General features: G+C 33.7%; 1 protein-coding gene across 14 annotated transcripts in view; it reads left to right on the forward strand.

Moving 5' to 3' along the window:
• HFM1 (helicase for meiosis 1) overlaps positions 1 to 26375 on the forward strand; it is a 149441-nt gene that overhangs the window by 54249 nt on the left and 68817 nt on the right. For 11 of the 14 annotated variants that reach the window (XR_005361261.1, XR_005361260.1, XR_005361262.1 and 8 more), the window contains 15 exons: positions 7505 to 7575; positions 8217 to 8349; positions 9002 to 9153; positions 9725 to 9802; positions 10022 to 10177; positions 12768 to 12968; positions 13051 to 13139; positions 16649 to 16692; positions 16799 to 16900; positions 17304 to 17449; positions 18356 to 18450; positions 19065 to 19198; positions 20218 to 20265; positions 23354 to 23434; positions 25734 to 25825. Coding sequence is in view for 11 of the 14 variants with exons in the window: in XM_038541399.1 (XP_038397327.1) it covers positions 7505 to 7575; positions 8217 to 8349; positions 9002 to 9153; positions 9725 to 9802; positions 10022 to 10177; positions 12768 to 12968; positions 13051 to 13139; positions 16649 to 16692; positions 16799 to 16900; positions 17304 to 17449; positions 18356 to 18450; positions 19065 to 19198; positions 20218 to 20265; positions 23354 to 23434; positions 25734 to 25825 (1622 nt within the window). In the remaining 3 variants the exon portion in view is untranslated. The remainder of the gene's footprint in view (positions 1 to 7504; positions 7576 to 8216; positions 8350 to 9001; positions 9154 to 9724; positions 9803 to 10021; positions 10178 to 12767; positions 12969 to 13050; positions 13140 to 16648; positions 16693 to 16798; positions 16901 to 17303; positions 17450 to 18355; positions 18451 to 19064; positions 19199 to 20217; positions 20266 to 23353; positions 23435 to 25733; positions 25826 to 26375) is intronic. The other 3 variants (XM_038541405.1, XM_038541404.1, XM_038541407.1) reach the window with 3 other exon arrangements.

The raw sequence follows: 26375 nt of genomic DNA on the forward strand, positions 1-26375 counted from the left end.
CAAGGAAGCCTGATGTGGGACTCGATCCCAGGTTTCCAGGATCACACCCTGGGCTGAGGATGGTGCTAAACCGCTGAGCCACCCAGGATGCCCGGATTGGGAATATTTTTACAAATCTAGGAATTTTTAAAAGAAATTTGCAGTTTATACCTATAATCTGATTTACATGTCTGGGCATTCCAATATAAATATTTTGAGTTTTTATGTGTGTTTTGGAGGTAACATCCTCTTTGCTTTTTTGATGCCCTGTGTATGTCTATAACATAGTGTACTTACTGTTTTTTATTATAATCCAGCAGCTATGACTATTATGTGACCATTTCCCTGTGACCTATGAACTCCTTGAAGGGAAAGGCCACTCCTTATTTATCTTCCTATCTCTGAAGACACTGAAAGGCAGGTAAAGGAAGCTGTTCTGGCAAAAGAGTAGCCATGAGTCAAGCTGGGGGTAAAATAGTGTGGAATATGTTAGAAAGAACCAGCATCCCAGTTTGGCTGAAATAAGAGCTATGATTACAGGGGTAGTAGGAAATAATGTTTGATGATCCTAAGATTGATATCTTAGGATCAGGCTATTTAATGCCATGGATTCCAAAGTCTGGAGGTTTTTTTAACTTATTAAGCAATGAGGAGAAATCATGCAGTATTTTTGAGCAGATCCAAGTTATATCATCAAAACCATGCTTTAGGAATGTGGAATTAATGACTCAAAGCTGGGGAAAGCTCTAGGCTCCATAAAAGTTATTGTCTAGTTGGCAAAACAGAAAATAAATTCCAGATATTGGGTAGCTGAGCTGGAGGAATCTAGGGAAGAGTGATTCTAATCCTGTGTACTCAGGGGACTGAGATAATTCTGAGGTATGGTTAGAAGATATTTGCCTGATCAATCATGAAAATTTGCCTCCAGTGCAGATAACTGAACTAAGAATGGAAGGAGAGAACAATAAAGGGCAATAGATGATGATATCATAACTTCAGATATTGTCAGCTTTTAGTGCTTCTCTTCAGCATGGTGTCTCAATTTTGCTGTATTTTCTTCTCTCTGGTGATCTAAATACAGTTGGAACATAGGAAATAGGTTAGCCTTAACCAGTTAAAAGTTAGTTTCATTATCTGTATGATGAGAAAGGCTTCTTATCCCTTACTGGAACTTGCCGTAATATGACAGTAACTTTTGAAGAGTTTTAAATATTTTCATGCTATATTAGCACAGCTGAAATGGTTCTATTGTTTAGGTCTCTGTTATTTAAGACTATTGCCTACTCTTGTGTGCATTGATTTATTGTCCAAAATGTTCATTTGCTGTCAAACTCAACAGAGCTGCTGCTCTTTATTATTTCTAAGTCTGTATTTAAAGTGGAAGACTAGGAGCGCCTGGGTGGCTCAATTGGTTAAGCATCTTTTTGGGTCATGATCTTAGGTCCTGAGGTCTAGTCGTCACTTAGGACTCCCTGCTCAGCGGGGAGTCTGCTTCTCCCTCTGCCCCTCCCTGTTGCTTGTGCTCTCTCTCAAATAAAAAAATAAAAATTTAAAAAAGAAGTAAATAAAGTGGAAGATTAAATACCTTTCATGATAATTTGAGAGTTTTGGAATTACTTGGACACAACATATATTCTGATTCTTTTATGGTATTTTACTATATTTGAATCCTCAGGATACTAGAAGCTTGGTCAGTTTGATTTTGCTATAGTAGTCTTGTCATTTTCAATTCTACAGACATTTTCCTACCTGTTATAACATATAATTGCAGTGACACTGCTGAGAGTTTGTTGAATGAAAGGAAAAACTTGATATCAAGTGTTTATAGTGATGATAAATGATGTTAGTAGTTGAGTTTTCTCATGAGCTGGAAAACTAATTCTACATGTACCCTGAATCAAAGATTCATTTTTGTGAATGTAAATTGATGTGGAACTACCTAATGAGACAAAAACCAGCATGATGGCTCACTTGTGGGCTTGTTACAAATAAATATTTTATAGGAAGAGACATATTTTGAAGGAAAAATGAGATTCTTTCAAAAGCTTGATGGATTGACAAACTCAAAATTACACTTTTGTTTTGGCACAAATATTCTGATACTCTGTACAACTGAAAGTAAAATGAAGATTTGTATATAATCTACTTGATTTAATAAATGCAAACATATTAATTGAGTGCTTACTGTGTGCTAGGCACTGTTCTAGGTACTTGGGATATGTCAGTTAAGGAAACAGACAATGAATCCTTGCCCTTGAGGAGTTAACATTCTTGGGTTAGGTGTGGGGAAGAAGATAGATCTGAACAATTGTAACAGTGTATAAATAAGTCATATAGTATGTTAGAAGGCAATGAATAATATGGAAAATAAAAAAAGTGGAGCAGAAGTAAGGGATATTAAATTGGGGATGCTATAATTGGGGGCTCAGGTTTAGAATTAAGTAGAGTAATTTGGGTAGGTCTTCTTGAAAAGAGATGTAAGCAATTGAAGGAAGTGAAGGAAATGAGGGAAGCAGTCTAGGCAGAGGGAAGGCTGTACAGCAGGAACATGGCCAGTGTTTTTGAAGAACAGAAAAGAGGCCGATATAGCTAGAGGAGATTAGTCAGAAGCAAGATTAGTAGGACCTGAGGTCAGAATCACAAAAATGTAGGGGGAGAGGCAAGATCATGTAGGTCCTTGTAGCCATATGCTTTGAGACAAAGCAGGGAATCGTTCTCATTTAATTTTTTAACAAGATCACTTACTACAGACCATCAGTCTTTGTATATGTTCATACAAATGTAATTGCTTAAACAATTATGTATTTGAATTCTCAGATATATTGTTTTATGTTTCCTAATAGAATAAAATAACTTCCATTGTAAGAACTCATCTTCTTCTTTACAGCTTCCCATAGCTTTCTAAATCCAGTAATGTATTTTGTATATAGTGTTTAATAACTGTGGTTGATAATTGTGACTCAGACTAAGAAGAATACCATGTAAGTACAAATATTTCCTGAACTGACAATGGACTCTCAGCTTGGAGAGGGGACAATTTATTCTTCATATATATTAGTATTTTTGAGCTTTCTTAAAGAGGAAGGACAGTTTAAGGTCTTATAGAGCCAATATGCTGATAATTGCAATTAAATCCACCACTTAGTACAACTAAATTATTGAAAACAAAGCATTTCAGGATTAGGTGACCAGAAACACAGATCAGCTAATGAAACAGTTAAAATGTGAAATTTGGAACTTTAAAGAAGATATTAAATCAAATGGCCTACTCAACATGAATAAAAAAACACCACTCTTCCAAAGATAAATTATACACTTAGTTTTGAAATACTGGCACATATGCAAGTTTCTACATCTTTTCTGTCAGATTTATTTATTTATTTTAAACATTTTATTTATTTATTCATGAGAGACAGACAAGAGAGAGAGAGAGAGAGAGAGAGACGCAGAGACACAGGTAGAGGGAGAAGCAGGCTCCATGCAGGGAGCCCGACGTGGGACTCGATCCCAGGTCTCCAGGATTACGCTCCGGGCAGGCTCCAATGCAGGGGAACCCAATGTGGAACTTGATCCTAGGACTTCAGGATCATGCCCTGGGCCAAAGGCAGGCACTAAAACACTGAGCCACCCAGGGATCTACTCCATCAGATTTAATTGTCAAATTATAACCCTGTATAAACCTTGTTTCCACATTGGGATTTTACAAATTTTTTCAGAATATGGAGTGTTACTGGGGACTGTGATAATTTCTGTTAATTTCTCTCCCCTCCTGGCTTAATTGAGGTATAATTGACAAATAAAATTTGAATGTACTATATCAGATGTACAACATGATAATTTGACGTACATATGCATTGTAATAAGTTGCCACCATTAAGTTAGTTTCCACTCTCCATCACCTCTCTTTCTCTTTCTGACTAATTGATTTTGCATAATGCCCTTCAGGTTCATCCAATTTGTCAAAAAAAAAAAAAAAAAAAGAAAGAAAGAAAAGAAAAGAAAGGCAGAATTCCCTTCCATTTTTAAGGCAGAATAATATTTCAGTGTGTGTGTGTGTGTGTGTGTGTGTATTTCACATTTCCTTTATCCATTTGTCTCTTGACAGGCACTTAAGATTGTTTCCATACCTTGGTTATTGTGAATAATGCTTCAGTGAAACAAAGGATTACAGTTATTTGAGATACTGATTTTGTTTCCTATGAGTATGTATCCTAGGAGCACCTGGATGGCTCAGCCCATTTAGTAACTGACTCCTTATCTCAGCTCAGATCTTGATCTCAGGGTTGTGAATTCAAGCCCCACATTGAATATGTACCCAGAAGTGTAATTGCTAGATCATAACCTCCAGCTGTTTTCCATAATGGCTGTACCCCTTTACATTCCTACCAACAGTGTCTAAGGGTTCCCTTTTCACCACATCCTCGCCATATTTATCTTTTTTTTTTGATAAATTCATATCCTACCAGATGTGAGGTAATATCTCATTGTGGTTTTAATTTGCATTTCTCAGATGATTAGTAACATTGAGCATCTTTTCATGTACTATAGGCCATTTGTGTTTTCTTTGGAAAAATGTCTATTCAGGTTCTTTGCCCATTTTTAAATTGGATTATTTTGGACCACATATCTAGAGCCCCAACCTTTAAAGCTCCCACCCAGGGGATAAACCCCCCAAACACCCAACTCCATAAGCCAACAGGACTTGGATTTATGAGACCCAAAGGACTATAGCAAACAAACAGTTATTACATGGGCACAGGAACAACCCCTCTTCCTCTGCAGGTATACATTGAGGCTCAATGCAGAGGGAGCAGCATGCCCAGACATGTAAATCAGATTATAGGTAAACTGCAAATTACTTTTCAAAAAATACTAGATTTGTAAAAATATTCCCAATCCACAGAGTGTCTGATATTTGGATTATTTGGGGGGTTTTTTGGTTATTGAGTTGTATGAGTTCCTTGGATATTTTGGATATTAAAGTGTGATGCCTCTGGATTTGTTGTTCTTAAGATTGCTTTGGCTATTTGGGGTCTTCTGTAGCTCCATATGAATTTTAGGATTGTTTTTCATATTTCTCTGAAAAATGCAGTTGGAATTTTGATAAGGATTACATTGAATCTGTACATTTCTTTGGCAGTTTACAATTTAGCGGTATCGATTCTTGAATCCTTAAACATGGAATATCTTTCCATTTTTTTGTGTCTTCAATTTCTTTTGTCAGTGTCTTATAGTTATTGGTTAAATTTACTTGTTAGCATTTTATTTTTAATGCTACATTGGATGGTTAACTTTATTCCTTGGTATTTTATTTTTTGATGCTATTGTAAATGAGATGGTTTTCTTCATTTCTTTTTCTGGTATTTTGTTGTTAGTGTATGGAAATACAGCTGATTTTTGTATATTAATTTTGTGTCCTGCAACTTTACTGAATTTGCGTATTAGTTCTAACAGTTTTTTGGTGAAGTATTAGGATTTTCTATATATAATATGTTGTCTGTGGATAGAGACTTTTCTTTCTTCTTTTTCAGTTTGGGTACCTTTTATATCTCTTTCTAGCCTAATTGCTCTGGTTAGGATTTCCACTAATAGTTGAATAAAAGTGGTGAAAGTGGACATACTTGTTCCTAATCTTAGACAGAAATGTTCAGCTTTTTGCCATTGAATATGATGTAAGCTATGAACTTGTCATATATGGCCTTTATTATATTGAGGTACATTCCTTTTTAACCCAGTTTCTGGACAGTTTTTATCATGAAAAGATACTATATTTGTCAAATGCTTTTTCTGCATGTATTGAGATGATCATATGGTTTTTATCTTTAACCTTTTTTTAAAATAAGCTCTATGCCCATTGTGGGGCTTGAACTCATGACCTTAATATCAGGAGTCACATGCTCTACTGACTGAGCAAGCCAGGCACCCCTAATCTTTAACTTTTTAACGTGAGAGTATCATGTTGATTGATTTGTGGATGTTGAACCATCTTTATATTCCAGAAATAAATTCCATTTGATTATGAGTGTATGACTGTTATAATGTACTATTGAGTTTAGTTTGCTAATATTTTGTAGAGCATTTTTGTGTCTGTGTTCATTAGTGATACTGGCCTGTAATCTTCTTTTCTTGTAGTATTCTTATCTGGCTTTGGTATCAGTATAAAATAAATCCCTTAAGTCATCTTCATTTTTTTTTTAATTCTTTTTTCATTTTGTTCCTTTGACTGGATTAAGTCCATTGCCCTATCTTTAAGTTCAGTGGTCCTTTCTTCTGTTTGATTTGTCTGATGTTGAATCCCTCTATTGAGTTTTTCAGTTCATTTATTATAGTCATTCACTCTATGATTTCTGTTTGGTACATTTTTATAACTTGTATGACTTTGTTGAAATTCTTACTTTGTTTATGCATTGCTTTCCTGACCTTAAGGAGCATCTTTATGCATTATTTAAAAATGTTTGGTAAATTAAATCACTTACCTCTATTTCATTTAGTTTGGTTTCTGGAGATTTATCCTGTTTTTTGTTTGAAACATATTCCCATTTCTTAATTTTTTTTAACCCTCTGTTCTGGTTCCAGACATTAGATAAAACATCCACCTCCCCCAGGCTTGACAGACTGGTCTTGTATAGGAGATGAGCCTCATCAGTTAACCTAGCCCAAGATCCTAGTTTTCTTTAAAACCTTTCTGACTGCCTAACTCACTGTCTTAGTTCTTAGTTGCTTCTAATAGTTGTGCCAAAACTTATCAATGTCCAAAAGGAGAGGATTGTAATCAGCACCTAGGTGCAGGCTGATTAGAAGCCAGAACCTGAGATAGCAGCTGAGAAAGTATGAAGTGAAATCCTTTCCAGGTAGAAACTGGAGATGAACATTTTTTGCTGTTCCCTCTGCATTGAGCCTGAATATATACCTGCAGAGGTAGAGGGGTTGTTCCTGTGCCCATGTAAGAACTGTTTGTTTGCTATAGTCCTTTGGGTCTCATAAATGCAAGCCCTGTTGGCTTATGGAGTTGGGTGTTTGGGGGGTTTATCCCCCGGGTGGGAGCTTTAAAGGTTGGGGCTCTAGACATGTGGTCCAAAATCTTTGCTCCTCAGGGAGAAGCTGGGAGTTGGGAGTTCCTTCTTAATTGTATGATGCTGTGCCAAGGATGGGATTTAGGGTTACAGTTGTCTCAGTCTTTCTTACCCATTTCATTGGGAGTATTTTCATTTACCCAATGTGTAGGAGTCAGTGAATTTCTGGATTTTTCTCAGAATTGCTCCTTGTATAGTTGTATTTTTGGTGCATCTGTGGGAGGAGGGAAAGTTCAGGAGCTTCTTATATTGCCACATTGGTCCGTCTCTCTATTAATTCCTTTCTTATGATGTTAAAACAGCAAGTATTAAAGCCTCATCATTAAACATTGTCACAGTTAATATTAATTAATTGAATTTTTGAATTAAAAGTAATCAAAAATACATAAATTAATTAAAAGTAACCAATTCTTAAAATTGTGAAATATTTGACTCCTTAATGCTATTCTAAGCTGCAAAATTTAGAAGTATTTTCAAAGAATTCCCATATTTCAACTATATACAGTCCAAAGCTTTTGATGATGTAAGTATTTTATTATTTTTACTTATCTGCCTCTTCTAATTTGATTGTGTGTTCTCTAAGGGTAAGGACTAGATCACATTCATCTTTCTGTTTCCAATGCCACGTGCAGTGACTGGTACATTGTATGAACTCAAAAAATGTTTGCTAAATGAAATCATGCGTCTTTCATAGGTGGGCTTGTTTATATTTATTAGATTTATAAAATTTCTTTCAAAGCTAAATAAATTATTTTCTTCTAGCCTAACAATTTACTTTCACAAGTAAAGCAAAATGGTAAATTATTATTAGTATTTTTTTTTTTTTGAGGGTTGTGGATCCAAGCAAGGTTAGAATTTTAATAAGTTTAAAGGTAAAAATAATTTGAATTCTTCTTCCGGAGTCTTTCTTACATATTTTCTATGAGAAAATTGAGAGTGTGAATAAAAAATGCTATATATTCCATGATTGATTAAATTTTATTTAAAAAGTTTTTTTTTTTTTAATTTTTTAGCTTCTTTACACAGATAGGAATTTTGTGAATTCTTCTTCCGGAGTCTTTCTTACATATTTTCTATGAGAATATTGAGAGTGTGAATGAAAAATGCTATATATTCCATGATTGATTAAATTTTATTTAAAAAGTTTTTTTTTTTATTTTTTAGCTTCTTTACACAGATAGGAATTTTGTGATTTGTGCTCCAACTGGTTCTGGGAAAACTGTGGTGTTTGAACTAGCTATAACAAGATTGTTAATGGAAGTACCATTGCCATGGTCAAACATAAAAATTGTTTATAGTAAGTATTTATATATTGTAAGAGTAATTAATTACAGTAATGCAAAAACATTGAGACAAAGTAAGAAATTCGAATTCGAGCCATAGGAATTAATATTTGGTTCTCCATACATTTTTTAATGAAGATCACATTTGCTTTTGTCTGTTATATTAAATTCAAAACACATTTTCCCTGAGTTGTAAATAAAAACTAGTATTTGAATTGAGAATTTGACTTTTACATGTTTATTTTTTAAAGGACAACAAGAAAAATAAATTCAAACATTTTGTAATTCTAAAAAATTTTCATGGGAACCTCTCCTCTCTTTTCTTAGGTATATATATATTTTAAATTTTTCATCAAAGTAGTTTATATATACATGGTTGAAAGATATATTATCACGAAAAGGCTTATAATGAAGACCAGTAATCTGCTTTACATCTCTGTGCTTTTAGTTATAATACCCTGAACAGTTACTTCTTTTTCTATTTTTAGTTCAGTCTGGTGATTATATTTGTATCTCTAAGTAATATGCGTATATTAACTCTTTCAATTTATAAATATTAGGCAGTTCCTAGATGTATAGTTTTACCCTAATTTTATTAACCAGTGTTTGTGAAAGTAATTTTAAAGTTGTACTGACATTCAAAATAAATATCTTCTATTGCTATAGTGGCACCAATAAAAGCCCTGTGTAGTCAGCGTTTCGATGATTGGAAAGAAAAATTTGGACCAATAGGATTGAATTGTAAAGAACTCACTGGAGATACAGTAATGGATGACCTATTTGAGATCCAACATGCCCATATTATTATGACAACTCCCGTAGGTGTTATTTATACTCTATTATTTCCTTCGTTCATTAGAAAATATCTTTCTCTTCACGAAGAATAAAAGTTAAAAGAAAATACAAAGTAGAAGAATGTATTTGTGATGTAAAAAACAAACATGAAAAATCTAGTGTTCAGGTTATATAAAGTATTTACTAATCAGTAAATAAAAGACAAATTACCAAATGGGAAACAGGCAAAAGACATGAACAGGCAATTTGTTATTGAGGATAATTTGTAATCATACTTTTTGCTTGTACTCTTTTATCCAAGTTTTAATGTATTACAGAGGGAGGACCTTCGTAGGACTTAAAAAAGGTAATTAGACTATAATTTTGTATATTTTTGGTTAAACTTAAAAATAAATAGGGGTTTTGTTTTTGAAGCACTTGTAAGACTATCAGAATCCTTTAAAATGTTTTTAATCTTTAAATCTTTTTCAGGATACTTTTAAGACATGAATTAAAATATTGCCTATTGTTTATATCATGTTAAAATTTTTATTGATATCTTAATATTTATTATAATTTCCTACCATGTTAAACCAGTTGTATTTTTTTCTTTAGGAAAAATGGGATAGCATGACTAGGAAATGGAGAGACAACTCTTTGGTCCAGCTGGTTAGACTCTTTCTCATTGATGAGGTAGTGAACACATTACTTATTTCCAGAGATAAACGTAAAATAGTGATTAGAATAGATAGAAAGAAATGACCTTTTCAACCAAACTGTGTCTTTGTTTTATCCCTTCAAGTGGAAAGGCTTATTTTCTTAAAGAATAATGTTAATATTATTATGGATTTTAATTGATTAAATAGTTTTTAATTTTTATAGCCAATCATTTTTTCTTGATTTCTTTCTTAGGTACATGTTGTAAAAGATGAAAATCGGGGACCAACTCTTGAAGTTGTAGTCAGCAGAATGAAAACTGTACAGTCTTTATCTCCTCCTTCAGAAAATAGTACAGTTATTCCAATGAGATTTGTAGCTGTGTCTGCAACGATTCCAAATGCTGAGGATGTAAGTTAGAATTTTAGTCTACCAGATTTTTTTATGACTGGTGAAATATTTTGTCATTTAATCCTAGAGGAAAGTGAGGATTTTTTTTTTCCTGTAAATCCTATAACCAATTTAATAGGAAAGTATGTTGTAGAAAGTTCTGGTTAGATCTCATAGGTGTGGCAGTATTAGGTCTTAATATTTGGTTGATTTGGTTTAATGAAACGTTTTTGGTACAAGTGTGTTGTTTACTAGTATCTAAAAGTCTTGGCTTTTATGGGTTTCAGATACCTCATAATAACGTGACTAATAATTTGTTATGGTTGTTTTAATCATCTGACTCTAGCTGTATATCAAAGTATGGTGGAAAATGAAAATAATTGCTTAAGTGATTACCACTCACCTTTCCATATTCTATGTGACGTGTTATGGTAAGCACTAATGATAGGTACAAAAGTGAAAATAGTTGTATTCAGTATTATACTTGCTATAATAAATATGTGTCTTAATTTTTTTCTTCATTATTTGGGTAAACTTCTTAAAAAATAATACAGTTTCATTGTTTCTCACTCCTATTTACTTCTCAGCCTGGTATGACGTTTTTCTCCTACTACTTAGAAATTTGACAAATAGTTCCCATATTGTCTAATCCAATGGAAAATTATGCCTTTATCTTTAATTTGGCAAAAGTAATCATTCATTTATAGTTCTTAAGTTGACAGCTTGTTTTGTTCATATTCAAGACTATACTTGATCTCTATACTCAAAAAACTATAAGTATTTTGAGTATATATGATCAACAGAAACCTAGTGTTTATCTTTCCAGACGTATTGGTGAAATCATATTATGCATGCTCTTTATGACTTGCATGTCACCTACAGACATTTCCATGTCCTTAGATACTCTTCTTTAGTACAACTTTTGTGGGTTTATTATGATTTATCTATCTAATGCTTTAATGATGAAAGATTGTTTCCATTTTTGCTATTGTAAATGATGCTAAAGTTAATAATATCTTTGAAAACATCATGATAGGGGCATCTGGGTGATTCAGTCGGTTAAGCGTCTGCTTTGGGCTCAGGTCATGATCCCAGAGTCTCGGGATTGACCCCTGCATTGGGCTCCCTGCTCAGCGGGGAGTCTGCTTCTCTTTCTACCTCTCACCCTGCTCTCATGCCCTCTTTCTCTCTAAAATAAATAAATAAAAATTAAAAAAAAATCATGATTATTTCTCTAGGATGAACTTCTAGAGTGAAATAACTGAGTCAAAGGATATGTAAAACTCTAAGGACACAGTGGTTTTAATAAATGGTATAGTCATTTATACTTCCATCCTCAGCCATTTCTCTGTATTCTAACACTGGGTTTATAACAAATTATTGTTATTATTACATTTAAATAGTTGTTGGGGTGCCTCAGCTGGCTCAGTCAGGTAAGCATCTGCCTTTGGCTCGGGTCATGATCCTGGGGTCCTGGAATCCAGCCCTGCATCATGCTCCCTGCTCAGTGGGGAGTCTGCTTCTCCCTCTGCTCCTCTCCCCACTCCTTCTCTCTCTCTCTCCCTCTCATAAATAAGTAAAATTTTTTGAAACAAATAGTTGTCAAATTTCTTGTTTAAAATACACTTTATTTTAAAATTTGTACTGCTTTGATTTTTACTGAGGGGAGTATTTTTAATATATTAATCAACATTTTTGCACCTTGCCAGGTCACGTTCTTTACCCTTTTTTTCACATTGGGATAATAAACTTTTCTTATTGATTTGTAAGCAGTCATTAAATATCAATATTCTGTAATTCTTGAAATTCTTTTCCCATTTTTGATAATAACTACATCTGTGAATGCTACTTTCCTGTCTCTTTATACAAATCCTAAATGAAGGTTTTCACTCTTAGCCTTTTGCTCCTTTCAGATTAAATTCTTGTGTGATCTTATTTGCATACATGATAGCCTTGAAAATATTTTAATATTTCCATCCCCTGCAACTATAAACTCATTAATCCATCTTCCTGTCAAAGCAATGGTCAGTTGCAGAGCAGGGCATGAAGCCTGATTACTAACCAGGTTATAAGATGATAAGAATTGCTCGTCATAGCTTCAGAAATTAACAAGTGGCTCCAGCACTGAGTCTGAATTATGCTTTTGACACTCCCATCTCTCAAGATTTATTTGCCCTTTGTTTAAAAATTTTGTCAACCCTTGCCAGTCTAAGCCAACCATAACTTTGTTACTGTTTGGCTATTATTTAGCACAATTCAAAAGATGTGTCATGCATATTTAAGTCATAGTTATGAAAAATAGGAAGGTTATAATGATAATGACAAATTCAGTTTTTCTGCAAAATCAATCTTAATTTTCTTTTGGGCTCTTAGGAAAATAAAACAAAATAATTGGGAGTTTACCATGTTGAAAAGTGGGTATAACCTAAAATACTGCTACTGATAATATTTACCAATATATCAATAGAATAGTGTCGCTGGAATATGTAACACTGAAAAAGACTACTTGATTGTTTTTATACCTTGACTTTAAGTAGTCTACTATTGAGTTATTTTTAATCATAAAACTTGTCTAGAAAAAACTTTTAATGTATGTTTCTGTTATTTAAAGATTGCAGAATGGCTTTCAGATGGTGAAAGACCTGCAGTATGTTTGAAAATGGATGAGAAACATAGGCCAGTGAAACTTCAGAAAGTGGTCCTTGGATTCCCCTGCGGAAGTAACCAAACTGAATTTAAGTTTGATTTAACCCTCAACTACAAAATTGCTGGTGTTATACGAACATACTCTGATCAGAAACCCACACTTGTGGTAAGGATTGTTTGTTGCTTATTTTTAGCATAATGCTCAGTTTTTAATATGACTAATCCAAGAATTATTCATTTATTTTTAGTTTTGTGCAACAAGGAAAGGTGTGCAACAGGCTGCTTCTGTTCTAGTGAAAGATGCCAAATTTATTATGGCTGTGGAACAGAAACAGAGGTATATTTTCTCTTTTTTGTTATTGGAGTTAAGAAGACTTTTAGGGATTATCTAGATGAGATGAGAAAACTGGGTTCATTCCTTCACCTTTTCAAGTTATTCCTCTGTAAGCAAAGATGGGATTTCAAAAACCAATTGACCAGGTCGTTATAAAACTAATAATAGTATAAATGTAAACTGGAATTAAAAAGTGTAAGTATAAAGAGACTGTAAGTAGCAACGAGTAATGTGGAATCTTCTACTTGGGTGAATAAACTAGTTCATCAAGTTGGGCCATGTGACTTTTAGTCAGAAACAGATGTGGTTGTCAAGAAGTAAGGCTTGTTTTCTTGCTCGAACACTAACACTGAAGGAAATTTTTAAAAACTTATAGAATTCTTTGTGTAATGGTTGCATCCTTCATATAGAATGACTATATACCTCCCAAGATAAATACTTAAATAATTAGTATTTTGAACCTGAACCTTCCAGAGTAAGGAACTGAAATAGCTAACCTGTATGTACCCTTAAAACTAATTTCCATTTCATCCTCTTTCTTTTCTCCTGTTGTCTGCTGCACCCAAATTAGCTAATTTTGTTTTAGATAATAATTTTCTTTCTTTGTTTTTTTAAACATTTTATTTATTTATGAGAGACACACAGAGAGAGAGAGGCAGAGACACAGGCAGAGGGAGAAGCAGGCTCCATGCAGAGAGCCCGACGTGGGACTCGATCCTGGGTCTCCAGATCAGGCCCTGGGCTGAAGGCAGCACTAAACCGCTGAGCCACCTGGGCTGCCCCTAGATAATAATTTTCTTCTACAGATTTATCATACTTCTCCTTTTCTCATTTCCCATTTTTACCTACTCAAGGAAAATTTCTGGTCTTTCAACTCTTTCTTCACTCTTTGTCTCTCCTTTTTTTTTCTTTATCCCCCTTTTTTATTCCTGTTTTTCTAGAAGTGAAATGCTGATATTAGAAACAGCATGAGAGGCACCTGAGTGGTGCAGTTGGTTGAGCAACCAGCTGTTGGTTTTCACTCAGGCTGTGATCTCTGGTTGGTGGGATGGAGCCCCCATCAGCCTCTGAGTCTACTTAGGATTCTCTTCTCCTGTCCCTTTGCCCCCACCTGCACCCCCAGCCCTCTCTCTCTCTCAAATAAATTAATTAATTAAAAAAATGAAATAACATTAAGTTAAAGACCATGATTTGGGTTGTAGTGCTGCAATTTTACTAGCCGTGTACCTTTGGGCACATTACTTCTCTCAGTTTCAATTTCTTAATCAGGGTGGGAATAGTATGGGAATCAACTATCTGTATCACCATATTATTGTGAGAATTAAATAAAGCAACATTTCTAAGACACCTAACAGTGTGTAGCACAGAGTTTGTATCTAATACCAATATGTCTTTTCCTCTTGACTTCTCTTCATTACATCATGAATCCTTAAAAAAATTGTGAATGTTAGCGATCCCTGGGTGGCTCAGAGGTTTAGTGCCTGCCTTCGGCCCAGGGTGTGATCCTGGAGTCCCGGGATTGAGTCCCACATCCGGCTCCCTGCGTGGGGCCTGCTTCTCCCTCTGCCTGTGTCTCTACCTCTCTCTCTGTGTCTCTCATGAATAAGTAAATAAAATCTTTAAAAAAATTGTGAATCTTATATTTAAAATAATGCCTGTTAGTGTCATATCTGCAATAAGGAAATGGAAAAACACAGATTTGGTGGTTCTTAGACATAATTAAAAACTAAGCCTACTAACCTCCAAAATCTTCTAAAGTACCCCCAAATTCCTTTTCAAATTGTCAAGAAACTCTCTTAACTTCCTCATCTCTTGATTTAACATGGTTTTCTTTCTTTCATATCTTGGAATACAATAAACAACTATTTCTAATTTTGTCTTTTCTGGTTTATTTACTAGTGATATTATAGGGGTTTAAAAATTGTTATTCCCTACAAGTCTTTTCTGGTTTATTTACTTGTGATATTATAGGGGTTTAAAAATTGTTATCCCTTACAAATATTTTTCAGGCAAATTTGGGAGTAGATATATTCTGACCCATGAATATAATCACCATTTGCTTTTTTCTGGTGGAATATGAGTTTTCCAAATTCCTGATTTAAAAATGAGCTTCAGGGGCACCTGAGTGGTGCAGTCAGTTAAGCGTCTGACTCTTGGTTTCAGCTCAGGTAGTTACCTCAGGGTTGTGAGATCAAGCTCCATGTCAGGCTCAGTGCTCAGTGCAGTCTGCTTAAGATTCTCCCCTTCCCTCTGTCCCCTCCCCTCCCTCATGTGCTGTCTCTCACTCTCAAATAAATGGATAAATCTTTAAAAAAATAAATAAAAAATAAAGTTGAACTTCAGTGTCACAGCTGATAAATTAGGGACCTTTTTTTTGGGGGGGGGTACCCTTTTGCCAAACTTTTCCTAATTCCCTCAACTTCAGCTCCTGGTAACCACTTTTCTACTGTTTCTGGTTCAGTTTTTTTTTTTTTTTTAATTCCACATATAAGTGATACCATACATACCTTTCTTTTTTTAGCTAATATCACTTAGCACAATGTTCACTAGCTTCATCCATGTTGTCGAATAAGGCAGAATTTCCTTCTTTCTTAAGATTGAATATTCCCATGTGTGTGTATGTATCAGGTGTTCTTTATCCATTCATCTGTCTCAGAGACTTAAGTTGTTTCTATATGTTGTCTAGTCCGAATAATGTTGCAATCAACTTAGGAGACAGATATCTCTTTGAGATACTGATTTTGTTTCCTTTGGAATAATCCAGAAGTAGAATTGCTGCATGATGTGGTAGTTCTATTTTTAATTTTTTGAAGAATCTTCATACTGTTTTCTATAGTGGCCATACTAGTTTACTCTTCCCACCAACAGTGCACAAAGGCTCTTTTCTCTATATCCTTGCTAGCAATTGTATCTCCTGTTTTTGGTACTAGCCCTCCTAACAGGTAGGAGATGATAGCTCATTGTAGTTTTGATTTGACTTTATTGCCTGATGATTAGTGATGTGGGCACCCATCGTGTATAGTTGGCCATTTGTCTGTCTGTTCTAGAAAAATGTTTAGTCAGGTCCTTTGCCCATTTTTTAAAAAGATTTTTTATTTATTTATTTATTTATTTATTTATTTATTTATTTATTTATTTATTTATGAGAGAGAGAGAGAGGCAGAGACATAGGCAGAGGGAGAAGCAGGCTCCATGCTGGGAGACCGATGCAGGACTCGATCCCAGGACTCCAGGATCACACCCTGGGCCGAAGGCATGGGCTAAACTGCTGAGCTACCCAGAGATCCCCCCCTTTGACCATTTTAAAATTATTTCTTGTTTTGTTTTGCTGAGTTGTAAATTTAGGGACTTCTGAGTATAAAGTTAGATATTTGCTACTTCTTAAAGGTGATTTTCAAACAATGATATTGTGAAAAAATTTTAATATCTGTCGTTTCGAAATAATTAATAAACTAAGAGTTTTTATGTTAATGGGAATAACTCTTAATAATGTTATGGTATTTTTAAAACAGGTTACAGAAGTATGCATATTCCATAAGAGATTCAAAACTGAGAGGTAGGTTTAGAGTTTATTTTGAATAGCGTTTTCAACTATGCATAAAAGGAGTCAATTACAGATGAAACATTAACAGCATATAACAGATAATGTATTTGTATTATAGATATCTTAATACATGGTGTTGCTTATCATCATGCTGGTATGGAGCTGTCAGATAGAAAAGTAGTTGAAGGAGCTTTCACTGTTGGAGATCTACCAGTTCTTTGTAAGTAAAACCTATTTTTGTGGCTATTATAAGATATTTTGGAAAACTATTTACTTGTTAAGAGGAAAAAAGAAAAAGCAAGTATTCTGACTTATTTCTGCTTTTCTTTCAAGAATCTAAAATTACATAATTACCCATGCATATACATGCTACAGTAAACTCTTCAGCAGTTTTAATTCTTTATTATGCTGCTGAATACAATGCTACCTGAAAAGTAAGAATTTAATAGTTTTTTGGTTTTAAGATGTGTTATTATTTTACATTGTAATGTTCTTTTCCTCTTTTTTCTTAAATTTCCTATGTATGAGTTTTTATTATAAGAATATGTATTTTATAAAAATATGTCTACCTGAAGCAATAAAGTTATATGGCTTCAAAGTAATTATTTCTTAATCTGATGCAGTTACTACCAGTACTTTAGCTATGGGAGTAAATTTGCCTGCTCACCTAGTAGTTATAAAATCTACAATGCATTATGCTGGAGGAATGTTTGAAGAATATAGTGAAACAGATATTCTACAGATGATTGGTAGAGCTGGTCGACCTCAAGTAAGTGACAATATTTTATTTTTGTAACTTGTTTTAAAATAAGCTAAAAAGCAAAAACTTTTTTGTGTACTTTTTGTTAAGTAGGAGATTAACATTTCATACTCAGATTAGGTTTAAAAATAAGTGCAAATCTATTTTAGTGGAGAAAAAGTAAAACAAGTCTCACCAAAGGAGACATACTGCCTATACTCTTAGTTTCCCTTGGCTGATGGTTAGGGTGATGAATGTGTATATGCTGTCAAAAGGGTTTTTTTGGTTTTGAAATTATTTTGATTTTTGTTCTGTTTTTTGTTTTGAATGGGGATGCTATGTACATTTTAGATGGGACAGTATTTCATTGTGTAGGGCTGACATACATTGCAGAATGTGTAGCATCCCCAAGTCTTAGCACAAAATGCCAATAGTGGTCCCCAGGTATTGACCCCTAAATATTAGCCCATATACATTACAAAACATGTCCTACTCTAGCAAATATTTAGATAGAGAAGTCATTTGTATAGACATAGGAGCATTTAGGAAGAATATCTTTTCAAAGAATGTCAAAATATTATGTTATCTAAATCATGATTTTTATAAGATTAGGTTATATATAAACTATACCAAATCTTATAACTTGTATTCAGTTACCTAAATTTGTTTTGATTTACCATTGCCAAAATTATGTTACATTGAACCAAATAATATTTTTATATCTGTACTCTTGTAAGTATAATTAATTAAGTTTTTAGTAAACATTCATATTCAGAAGCATTTTTAAGATATTTTTGACTTGTTTAGGACAAGGACTATTTAATATAAAATAAAATTCATGAGTTATTGAAGAGGACTGGAACCAATATGTAGTCTTTTTTACTACATTTCTCTTTCTGTGTTTATGTGTGTGTGTGTGTGTGTATTTTTTTCCAGTTCGATACTACAGCTACTGCAGTTATTATGACTCGGTTAAGTACAAAAGAGAAGTATATTCAGATGTTAGCTTGTAGTGACACTGTAGAAAGCAGGTAATACAGAAAATATTCTAAGACGATGTTACTATAGCCTGTATTTTTCCTTTTCATATATTAAAAGGAAATTTGATTAGGAGATTTTAAAGGCCATTGTCTTGAAACTTTTCAATAAGTAGAAAGTTTGTGTCCTTTTAAGAAACTCAATAGTTAAAAAAAAAAGCATAATATTTTTATTCAGTAGTTTCCTAACCTGTGATAGCATGTATCCTTGTTAAAAAAAAAAAAAAGGCCAAATTAGTAATAAGAGGGAGAGTTTAATTTTCACATCTCTTCACATCTTTAAAATTTGTTTAATAATAGTAAGTTACCTGGGACCTTTTAGCAAAGTATATGATTGTAATACTCTGAGAGAATATTCACTCCCTACTCTTTTTAAGTAATGTCTTTTGAAGCCATAGGATAGGAAAAAATCTATAATTTTTAATAGTTGAAGTTATCTTTTAAGGTTTTGTCTTATTTTTTTGAAGATCAAGTTATTTTTCATGAATTATTAATGTAGCACTGAGTATATTCAATTATTATTGAATTATTCAAAGTATTGCAGTTTAAAAAGGTAAGATTATGTCATTGAAATATATATTACTAATGCAAAGTTTTTTTTTAATTAGTTTACACAGACATCTTATCGAACATTTAAATGCAGAGATAGTGTTACATACCATCACAGATGTGAATATTGCTTTGGAATGGATACGATCAACTTTGCTTTATATCAGAGCCTTGAAAAATCCATCTCATTATGGTTTGTTACTTTGATTTGAAAAAATAGTAAATTTTTCAAGCCAGTTGAGTCTATATTTATACACTAAGTCACAGAATAGGTTACAGACACCAAAAGGTAACAAATAAAGAATAACAATCAGAAATACATTAGAGGGGATCCTTGGGTGGCTCAGCGGTTTAGGCCTACCTTTGGCCCAGGGCGTGATCCTGGAGTCCCGGGATTGGGTCCTGCGTCGGGCTCTCGGCATGGAGCTTGCTTCTCCCTCCTCCTGTGTCTCTGCCTCTCTCTCTCTGCCTCTCTCTCTCTCTCTCTCTCTCTCTCTCGGTTTTTCATAAATAAATAAATAAATCTTAAAAAAAATAAAGACATTAGAGGCAAGAGTAAACAAATGTGAGAATCTTTGTTTTATTTCTAGTCTTTTAATAAAGTTTGAAATCAGCACCACTAAAAATAGACCTTTTAGAAAAAATTTAACTCAAATAAAAATAATAAAAATGCCTAAAATTATTTTTAAAATGTTAAAGTAAAAAAAATTCTTGAATTTTTTCTGAACTTGTGTTTAAATCAAAGGATATAGTATTGCTGTTGCCGCTGGAATTTGCAGCCTGCTTGTAAAGCTAACATGTGGTTGTGTTGCTTCTAGAAGGTTCTTTCATATGGTACAGATTATAAAGTAAAAATACTTGGAATTGCTGAGTATCAAATTAAAACCTGTGCTGTTATAGTACTATTTTAATGCACACAGATTTAAAACTTTAAAATCTCCAGGGGCAAAAAATACAGTATGCATGGTCATGTATACACACACACAATAAAATAAGCAAGAAATAGCCAATTGATATTGAAAGGATTTCAAAACAGTGGTTATTTTCTGTAGATAGTTAAGCCTTGTTTTAACTCATTAAGCTACTATTTTTCCCTGCTCAAGACTAAGTTAGACTACTGTTTTCTAGTTAACTTGTGTATAAACTGAGCCTATAAAGCTGAGTTAAGTCCTTTCTATTTTAGCATTTTATGAATTTTCATAATTTATACAGGTTTTGCATCTGGATTGAACAAAGATGGAATTGAAGCAAAATTACAAGGTTAGATGTATTTCCTTGTAAAATATTTTTTAATAAATTTAATGAAAAAGGTCAATGTGAAAGTAAGAATACTCTTTGGTAAATTATTTTTTAAAAAAGTAAAGTTTCCACAAAAAAATATATGAAATATTTGTTTTTCACGTGCAAATAAGGTTTAGCACATGTATTTTTTTCTGAATTAATGAATTCATTAGTTATATTGGAATATCTTCCTTTACATAATATGTTAATTTGTTTTTTTTTAACTTTAAAAATGACCCTCGTCTTTGAAAATATTCCCTATAGATATAGACTCTTCATTTTTCTAGTTTAATTTTAATTGAAACTATAAGCCTACTTGTTTATGGGCTTCTTATCCTAATCTGTGCTAATGATGTATTCCCATCAAATCCCAGCTTAATTTTTCAATTAATTACTCAATATTTCATTACCTATCTTTTCAAATATCAAAAGATTGTTGAGCATTTATTAGGATTAGAAATTGTCAGCTCTTCATTGTATTGAGACTCTCTCTCAGTGAAAGAAAAAATTTTAGATCCTCTAAAAATACTTAGCCAATTTTGGGGTACTTCACTGTCTCAATTGGTAGAGTATGCAACTCTTGATCTTGGGGTTGTGAATTTGAGCCTCAGAGCCTCACAGTGGCTGCAAAGTAACTTTAAGAGGATAGAAAGGATCAAGAAGTAGACATCCATCTACAGAGCAACACTCTAATCTAGACCCTCACTTGGTGTAGATCTAAAAATATTTAGCCTATTTTAATTTATTCTCTACTTGGATATACACATGGCATATTAAAATGCAGAGAGATAAGGATGAAGGAGTAAAATTGTCTTGATTAAAGAGTAAATATATTGTTGAAACAAGATAGTAAGCAATAGCATATATTCATAATACTGCAATTGAGAAACAGATCTATAAAATAGTTGTATTATCCTTTATTTATTGACCAATTTTAGTGGGGTTTTTTGTAAAGATTTTATTTATTTGAGAGAGAGAGTGAATGGGAGAGTGAAGGAGCAAGGGGAGAGGGAGAGGCAAGCTCCCTGCCAAGCAGGGAGCCTGCTGCAGGGCTCAGTCCTAGGACCCTGAGGCCATGACCCGATCTAATGTTGGACACTCAACCCACTGAGCCACCCAGGCACTCATATTGACCAATTTTGTAATGGAGTTTTAAAAACATATTTTGATCATACTGATCAAATACAAGAAATCAGACAGTCCAAGAAATGTCTTGCTATATTCTGATAGTTGTAATTATTTAACTTTTGTTAAATTAGCAGAACCACAGTTCATATTTGGCTCATCTTTAGTTTAGTTATTATAGGGTAGATAAGTTTTGCATATAAAGAATAGCCAAGTTTATTTATAACTGAATATAATGTTTTAGTATTCTTGGAGATCTGCCTTAAATCTCTTAGGAAGGATCCTTAGCATTCCTAAATTTGGTTATACTTTTTTGCTCAGGATCCTTCAATGGTTCCCTCATCACTCCTAGAATAAAATGCAAACTTTCACCAGACCCCACAAATCCTCCTTGATACCTCCCTGCATATTTCTCTGGCTTCATCTCTTGCCACTTTCCGCCTCTTTCATTCTGTTTCTAAATTGGATCTCTTGCTGTTCCTTAAATACACCAAGCTTGTTTCTACATCAGGTCCTTCTACTCTGTTCCTTATTCCTGGAACACTTCTCACATATTTTACTTGGTCTCCACCTTCATTTCATTCAGATCTTTGATCAAATATCAACTCCTCAGAGAAGCCTTCCTGGACTACCTTAATTAAATCTGCCTTTTCAGAGAGGATGGTAAAACAATTTTCATATTATTATTATTGCTGTTTTCCTGCTGTTTAAAGGTGGTACGTTTCTTTTGAAAATTGGGATAAATATATCTTTACTACATCAGATATTAATATAGCTTTATATCAGAAATACATATAAGCTTCAGTTGAGCTTAAAAAATTCTTATTCTCTAGGTTCCTTCAGCTTTATTTTCTTTCATAGTACCTTTCAATGCCTGAAACTTTATTATTGATTATTAAATTCTGTATTGATTGTTTTCTTCCATAAAATATAAGTTCTGTAGAAAAGGAATCTTGTTTTGCTTAGAATAGTGCTAATGATCTTCTTGGACTGATTAACTTATTGCATGTTAATAGTGGTTTAGTATTACCAACAACTTCAAAGCTTTACTTAACCAAATACTTAAAACTACCAAGCTGCCTAAGCAATGTTGCTTAAACTGAAGTATTTCCCAAATAATTTTTCCTTGTAAGCGCTGTGTTTTTGTGAGTGGCTGCTCTGTGTAAGATAGAACAGGTTGTGGCATTCCCACTCCCTGCTCTGAACTACCTCCAATCTTCTGGGCTTTATGGCATGGAACAATGGAAGCATTGTGGTCAGCAGGCTACTACAATTGCTCTGGTCTTCATCAGTCAGTGAGAGTTGAACTTTCATTACTTCCTGTTCAGAGAATCTTTCCAGGTAGCAATGGTAGCATATTAGAGACGCTGAAGTGCCAAAATAGTCACAAGTGGTTGCTCCAAGAGTGTGGCAAACTCAGAGGAGGGAAAAGACTGTTGTTTTTTGAACAATCTTTGTAGATATATTTGACTCTTTTTACTTTGTGTGTATATATCTTTGATTAAAGTTAAAAAAAAAAAAAAGGAAAAAGAAAACCATGCCATATTGGAAGTCATATAACAGAGTGGTTACATAGACCTGGAGCAAGTAACCTAGCCTATTTCTTTGTTTCCTAACTTGTATGTGAAATAATATTTGTACCTACCTTGTTGTGTTATTTGAGAATTAAATACAAATTTGTATTTCCTCATTTAAAATTAAAAGTTCCAAGTTGTAAATGTTATTTCATCACTTATTTTGAGAATTTGTATTATTATAGAAAATCTTTTTAGCCTATTAGCTGGCTCTTTCATTTAATGAGTTTTTTTTCTTACCACATAAGTAGCAACTACAGTTTTCCCACAGCAAATATACAGAAACACAACTTGAGCATATTTGATTATAAATTCTATATTGTGTGCTCCCTTATAAAATAAAAAATATGTTTCTTATTATTGAACAGAATTATGTTTGAAGAATCTGCATGATTTATCATCTCTGGACTTGATAAGGATGGATGAAGATGTTAATTTCAAACCTACTGGTAATTATTTTATCAGTTAATAAATTTAACGATTTCTTAAGACTAATTTTTAAAAAAAAATTCATGAGAGACACAGAGAGAGAGAGGCAGAGACAGAGGTTGAAGGAGAAGCAGATCACACCCTGAGCTGAAGGAGACACTCAACCACTGAGCCACCCAAGTGTCCCTTAAAACTAAATTTTAAAATATATCCTACAAAAATTTAGATGATACTAAAATTAAATTGTAATCTCAGTTGTCAATAGGGTATCCTCATTATTAGCATGGTATATTTATGTAAGAGTATGTAAGAGTCCCATGTATAAAATTATAGAGCTTCTTTTTTTTAAGATTTTATTTATTTATTCATGAAAGACAGAGAGAGAGGCAGAGACACAGGCAGAGGGAGAAGCAGGCTCCATGCAGGGAGCCTGATGTGGGACTTGATCCCAGGACTCTGGGATCACGCCCTGGGCCGAAGGCAGGCCCTAAACTGCTGAGCCACCCAGGGATCCCCACTAGTTTTTTTTCAAACCTTTCATTTTCTCTTGCAGGGAGAAACATATTAATTTATAAACATCTAGGATAAGAGGAGCATCTTTAAATATATCCTAAAGGTTAACATACTACTTCCCATGGTAACCATATTCTCTGTATCTCACACACTGCTCTCAGAAGCTCCCTTTTATGAACCACTGCATCACCCGCATTTTGGCTAAACACATCCACCAAGATCCTAATTGATAAAATGGCTTTTAAGCTGCCTGGCTACTTCTCTTCCTAATTCTCAATTCTGTCTGCTTTACCATGTCCTTGATGCCTATGTCTGATGGGTTGTCACATTCTTCCCTTCTTCAGCAAAACCTATAGCACATATATAAATGTTTTAGCCCTTTGCTTGAGAAGCAGTATGCAGTTTTTTCTTCCCAGCTGTTTCCTGTGTGTGTGCTCAAGACTTGAAATTCTTTATAATGTTTTGACAACTTGTAATTTAAACCAGTAACTTTTTAAATGAATTTCATTCCAATATTTACTTACCCCTACTCTATCCATGCTGCTACCCAGCCAACTCAATGTTCTATTTCCAAAATAGTTTATTTTCAAACTTGAATTGAATATTGCTCAAGAATTTTAAGTGGTCCTCTGTTATTTTACAAAACAAATCCAAAACCTAAACTCCTTTGTTAGCATTTCAAGGCTCTTTCAGGCCTTCATAGTCTATTATTCATCATGTTGTGGTAATAAAAATAGACAACATTTATTTATTGCTAGGCACTGTGCTAAGTACTATATATATACTATTGCATTTAATCTTCACAACAAACACATGACATATGGAATTCTATTACCCCCAAATTGCATTAAGAAACTGGTAAAATAACCTGCATATCATCACCTACTTAGTGATAGAGCAGTGACTTGAAGCAGGTCAATTTGACCTGAACTCATAGTTATTATCAAACCATATTCCTCACTAAAGTAGTCTAAAAGATGGTCTTTTAAAAAAAAATTTTTTTTTTAGAGTAGCCACAGAGGGAGAGAGAATCTTAAGCAGGCTCCATGCCCAGCACAAGCCAAATGTGGGGCTCAGTCTCATGACCTTGAGATCATGACCTGAGCCAAAATCAAGAGTCGGTTGCTTAACAGACTGAGCCACTCAGGGAGCCCAAAGATAGTCTTTAACTTTAATGTTTTGATAAATAAGTCTTGGGTTTTTACTGAGGTCATGACAACTTTATTTCCTTTCTGCTGAGGCATATTATTTATTTTTAAATCCTGCTTAAGCCCCATTTTCTCTACTAAGCCATCCCACACTGATCATTCTCTTAGGTTTAATTTCCTCTGTACTTAAGTTTGTATATATAAATATATCTTTAAAAGATAGGTTTATTTATTTTAGAAAGAGAGAATGTGTGCTTGGGGCAGGGAGGGGCAGAGGGAGATGAAGAGAGAATCTCAAGCAGACTCAGGCTGAGCACAGAGCACAACTTGGGGCTTCATCTCATGACTCTGAGGTCATGACCTAAGCCCAAATCAAGAGTCAGATGCTTAACTGACTGAATCACCCAGGCGCCCCAGTGGTATATGTAAATATTATCATTACCTGGATTTTGTTCTGTAGTCTATTTTGCATATAGTTATTTCCCTAGCCAACCTATAAATTCTAGACACTGTGTCTTCTAGATTTTTTGATGTGTCTTTTGTGTCTGATGCTATTACAGGCACAGAATAGACATTAAGGAATGTTTGTTAAACTGATGAAAAAGCAAGTTGTTTCAACTAATGGAGTGAATGTTTCTTTTTTCATCTTTTTCCACAGAGGCAGGAAGATTGATGGCTTGGTATTACATTACATTTGAGACAGTGAAGAAATTTTGTACTATCAGTGGAAAAGAGACTTTATTAGATCTGGTAAATTAGTTGTCACTAGAAAATAAATATGTAATGATATAGTATAAAAAATATTGGGGAAACAACTAATTTGCATATCATACAATTTAAGAATGAATGAGCAGACAAGAAAGCATTCCTAATAGTACCTATGTCTCTATCTTATATACTTTTGATCATTGAGGTATGGAATATTATTCTTTATAATAAATTTCAATTTTATCTCTGTATTAGGGCTAAGAAATTTAATATATATATATATATATATATCCAAAGGAGGGATGACACTGCCTTTCAACTTACATGATAATGCCAATTACCTTGGTAGTGACTACCAAGTGTACTTTGTTGAGAAAGACTAGGATGATGTGGCATGCATGATATATTAGGCAAGTCTTCTGTGAGTGATGCACAATGTTGGACATGTGTGCCACATACTTGCAATTCTTCCCTAAATATTTTGCATCAGAATAGCAATAATAGTTAGAACTAGGATAGTATCGGTGATAGACCAGAAAAGGACAGTGATTGTGGAGAAGTGGAAGTTAAAACAAGGTTATATTAAGATATC

Source organism: Canis lupus, chromosome 6 (assembly GCF_011100685.1).
Source record: "Canis lupus familiaris isolate Mischka breed German Shepherd chromosome 6, alternate assembly UU_Cfam_GSD_1.0, whole genome shotgun sequence".
Taxonomy (NCBI): domain Eukaryota; kingdom Metazoa; phylum Chordata; class Mammalia; order Carnivora; family Canidae; genus Canis; species Canis lupus.